Here is a 4640-nt window from a genome sequence, read left to right on the forward strand (position 1 = left end):
AGCTTGCAGAGCACGGCTTACGCACCGAGATTCAGCATTTCATACGTGCCATCTGATACATAAGCAGTGTTGCGGCTCCGGTCAATAAGGTCGAAAATGGCTTTATTCTTTTCTGCGAGCAAGAAGAAGTACTGTTCGTTGCGTATACCAGGGTCGATACCCAGTGTGAGATCTGGCACGATGGTTTGGGACTTTAAGCAACAATGATATGGCTAAAACGCAGCGTACCACAATTGTACGTTAACTGTGAGTAGTGACATCATGTAGAGAATGTATGAAAGTAAACAGGTCATGATACAATTTTCAACAAGATCGACGCCCAAGACATCGCGCGTACTGGCGTTAGCTCACACTGATATAGTTACAACAATGTGATCGCTTTAAAAAGAAGGTGAGCGATATATTATGACACTTGTAGGTGATTCACACGATACGTGGTTGCGTACCACATGAAGAACAAGAGCAAAATAACCACTTAGCTTACCTTGTTCAAGGCATTCAAGGCACATTACGATATCCAATAGGGAGAACAAACTAAGCGTATTAGCTCTGATAATGATTCGGATTTCATGAGCAAAAAGGTCAACGTTTGGTGATAATGGCACGGCATCAAGCTTCAGCGTACGGTACCATTCTGTCATCAGCAGAACAGAGTAGCGGATGGAATAGACTCGGAGCATGCTGCATGACGAGGGCGTGTCAATGATATGGTGAGCAGTAGCTGTGAGCATCGCAATTTATCTGATTAATTTGCCTGTAACTACCGAGTGGTCGAGCATGACGCCATATGATGTAGGCATTAAGACGAAGCAGCAAATGGAACAATTGCGTGTGCTTGAGTCGCATGAGTTCGCTTTCGTAGACAATGCAAAAAGGACGAAGTATGACCCCGAGAGCTTTAAGTGTGTATCGTCGTGTACGAATATAAAGAGGTACCATGTCTACGACGTAATAGCGTCTAAGGTGGAAAGTAGCACATTTGATCAAGCTTGGCAGGCGTGAAGCGAGCCGTATATTCAATAAAACGTATTCTGGGCACGAAACGATTATTTACAGAACAAAAAGAATGCGACAGCAGCCCGATCCCGGATGCTCAATGTGCGATGCATAGAGAACGTCGAAGAACCCGTTCTAGAGCATATGATGGATGAGATTGAGTCGGAAGTGGATCCTAGTGTGCAACAGCCTCTGGCACTAGAAGATGGGGTACTAATTGGAACGGAAGTGGCTAGAAATCGTGCCCTCCAACCGCTTCAGAAGGGTCATTCGGTATTCTGTCCAGGAGCAGAGCGATCAAGGTGTCTTTACAAGAAGACGGCTTGTATCCGGATTTTAAACAAGAGTTGGAGAGGACCATGATCCAACTAACCCGTAGAGTCCAAAGATTGATTACTTGCTGAAGCAGTATTGGCGTATGCGGCAAAGATTAACGGCGCTCCAAACACTTCAAACACGTACACTTGAGTAATCACGAGTAATGAAGCAGTTGCTTGAAAGGAGGCAATCAAGGCAGACCTTCTATCACACAAATAAGTTGGTACTTGGTCGCTTGTGCCTTGTGGAATAGCTCATCCCAATTAGACTCGGTTGATCTTCGCCTATCAGCGCAACCAAAGCAGTAGACTTTGACGCTACAATCCACCAACAGGAGAGACGTACTTCTCTATGGCGAATATGAACGCATTTCGTGTTGTATTGGCAGTCTAGCGTCTGCGCCCGGAGAAAGTTACTAATTGGAACAATTGGATGCAGACATAGTATTTCTAAACAGCAAAGTAAAAAAGGCCGTGAGTACATAGAGTAACGGTATTAAAGACGCCGGGGATCATATTTGTTAACTAAATAAGGCAATCTACGTGTTAAAGCAAGCAACATGCGCTGTAACAAGCTTTTACACGGTGTCTTCGTGAGAAACAGTTTTAAGGTCTGGGGGCAGATCAGTGCCTGTATGTAAAACGGTCCAAAATCGTCTTCATATAAATCTGCCTGCACGTGGACGATATGATAATTGCAGTCAAGGCCTATGCTGAGATTCTTGAAACAAAAGATACTAGCAGGAACGCTCTCAAGATTAAAGATTTGGGTGACGCAAAATTTATTTTGGGGATGGGAATGGACCGCGACAATAGTGCTGGAACGCTGATGACCAAGCAGGTACGGTACATTGACGATGAGACGAAGCGATTTAATCAGAGGAACGTCATGGTATTCGACAATCCTTGCATTCATTACATAAGCTGTCAAAAGATTAAGACTTGTAACTGATGTCAAAACCATCAAGGTGTAGTCAAGTTCGTACCGACCTCAATCAAATTTCTTATATACGTTACGACGAGTGCAATGCTGGACATTGCCTCTGTGGTGACGCAGCTGTCCAGATTTCTGGAGAACTCGGGAGTATAGCCCAGGCGAGCAGATATCCGCGTGCTTTGGTATCTAAAGATACCATGCTCGAATGGAATAGAGTACGAAAAAGATATTTCCAAGGCGCTGTGATCCGAATCGGAATGGGGCAGTGGTGTTCAAGTCGAAGTTTCAGATAACTGTAGCGCTGAGTTGAACATAAGTAAAGTACAAAGCGCTAAACTTATTCACCTTAGAGGTACTGTGGACGCGCGCGACGTTAAAGGACGTAGGCAAGGGTCATAAACTTGCTACTCAAATCTGAGAAAAAAAATAAAGGGCGATAGCACTGGCACAAAACGCTGGCTATAATGCCAGAATCAAGCATGTGACTTTACTACAGAGAACGCTGGGATTGGGGCCAATTACGTCGAAACAAAGAACCAAATCCCGGATATGCTTACTTTGGTACTCTTACCCAACATGCTTAAGTTTCTACGCAATTTGATAGGATCGAGATTAAGCCAGAGCTTGAGCGTTCACAGCAAGCGACGAGTAGGAAAGTTATGATGACGCCACTCAAAGCATGTACGGGACAAGCTATGACGCCACTTGACTGCATTGATACTCTCCACCTTCGTCTCTGGGTTTGACTTTTCGATGATTCAATAGTTCAAACGACGAGTGAGGTGAAGCACATTGATGTTCATTGTATTGGACGCTTCTAAGTAAAGAGAAGTAGTTCCACATAATCGCCAATATATTACTTCCTTCCCTTTAGTCATAATGTCAAATTATTTGACCTTGTATAAATGGGCTGGTTCAAAAAGTGCAAAGGTCATTCATAATTGTCCCACCTACAAAAATAATTTGGTTACTACGGAGGTATTGAAACATCATATCTGCTACATGATTGATAGCAGCCTGTTTATCTTACCACCACTAGAACAGGAGGCTTCTGAGATTTTCTCCAATTTAACCTGCGAAACGTTCACCGGAGTTTCTGCGAAAGCATCTTGATTAAACGGTCATATGCGTCCTTTCTCCTCATTGCTTTAGTTCATCTCCTGAAGGTATATCTATTGTGCATTCTAGCTATAACATTGCGGCTACTCTTCACCCCTTTAACACTCGTTGACGCTACATCATTAGGCTCTACCTCAGCTTGATCCCAACTATTGATACATAATTTCCATCCATTCTTTGCCATCTTGCGAATGATGTCTATGCCGCTGGTAGTATGGGAGAGTTCATTACTGTCGAAATGCCATATTAGTCAAATCCAGATGTACCGCAACAACCGTTATTCTGGAAACCTCTGCGAAAACTCATTTATCCAACCGCTGCAATATCACGCTGGATAGCCGCTCAGTAAGTTCGTTCGTTTTGTCAAAAGATCCAATGCATCTGACGATTTACATACTTAGAAAATGCTGCCGCCTTGGAAGACACATTGGATAGTAACGTCTTAAATGATCCATGGTACTTCAAGTCTCCACTCTCGTTCATCGCTTAGGCTCTAATATAATTGAAGGGATACAGCGCATATTGCGTATTTTAACCAGCGGAATTCGCATTTTGCAAACGGTGGACATTCACGGATTTGGTTGCAGAAACCCATGCTAAGAATTGTGTGTCAAATGTTTGAACGGAATTTAGATTAGATTGCTGGATGTACGGTACGTACATGAGGCTTCGTGCTCCTCCTACAGCACCAGTGATCGGTCCAATGGCGCGGGTATACGCGGTTCAATACGCGGTTCGAGCCATCACTCGATCTTCCATTCGACTTAAGATTTCGTCAAAACCTATGGTGGCAGGTCGTGATATTCGTATTGACTTTTCATTTCCAAACTTCTTGAGCAGATACACTGAACGACTACACTTGTCAATGTGCTTTTTATAATGATGCCAGCTTTTAGCTTAATGTGCGAAAGAACCATTCAACATGAAATCGGAGCATCATTCAAGTTCGATGTTGGCAAAGGCACGTTTGCATTCTCGGATAGATGAGCGGATTTGATCTGCACTCGTCGTCGACGCAATAGAACGATCAGCTGTTATCAGGTTACCAAATAAGGCGCTTACAAGTTACGCGCGAGGTGATGTGCGACAACAACAACAGCAGTCGGAAGCTGGTGATGAGCTGATGACTATTGAAGATTATTCAATGGCTGGCGAGTGAACAAGATGTAAAGCCAGAATAAATATCCAGTCCAAAGTCAACGGATTTCACGACATAATAAATCACGACAATGGGTAACTATATCGTATAAACGAGCGTCAATTTCAAAGGA

General features: G+C 43.5%; 1 protein-coding gene across 1 annotated transcript; it reads left to right on the forward strand.

Moving 5' to 3' along the window:
• Positions 1-1089: 1089 nt before the first annotated feature.
• PHALS_01760 (uncharacterized protein) lies at positions 1090-1336 on the forward strand (the record flags this gene model as incomplete). The annotated part of the gene is made up of 2 exons (XM_024716216.1): positions 1090-1206; positions 1283-1336. 2 exons carry the CDS (start codon positions 1090-1092, stop codon positions 1334-1336), a joined length of 171 nt encoding a protein of 56 aa, XP_024581837.1.
• Between the last annotated feature and the right edge of the window lie 3304 nt (positions 1337-4640).

The sequence above is a fragment of the Plasmopara halstedii genome (assembly GCF_900000015.1).
Source record: "Plasmopara halstedii genome assembly, contig: Scaffold_1583, whole genome shotgun sequence".
Lineage (NCBI taxonomy): Eukaryota > Oomycota > Peronosporomycetes > Peronosporales > Peronosporaceae > Plasmopara > Plasmopara halstedii.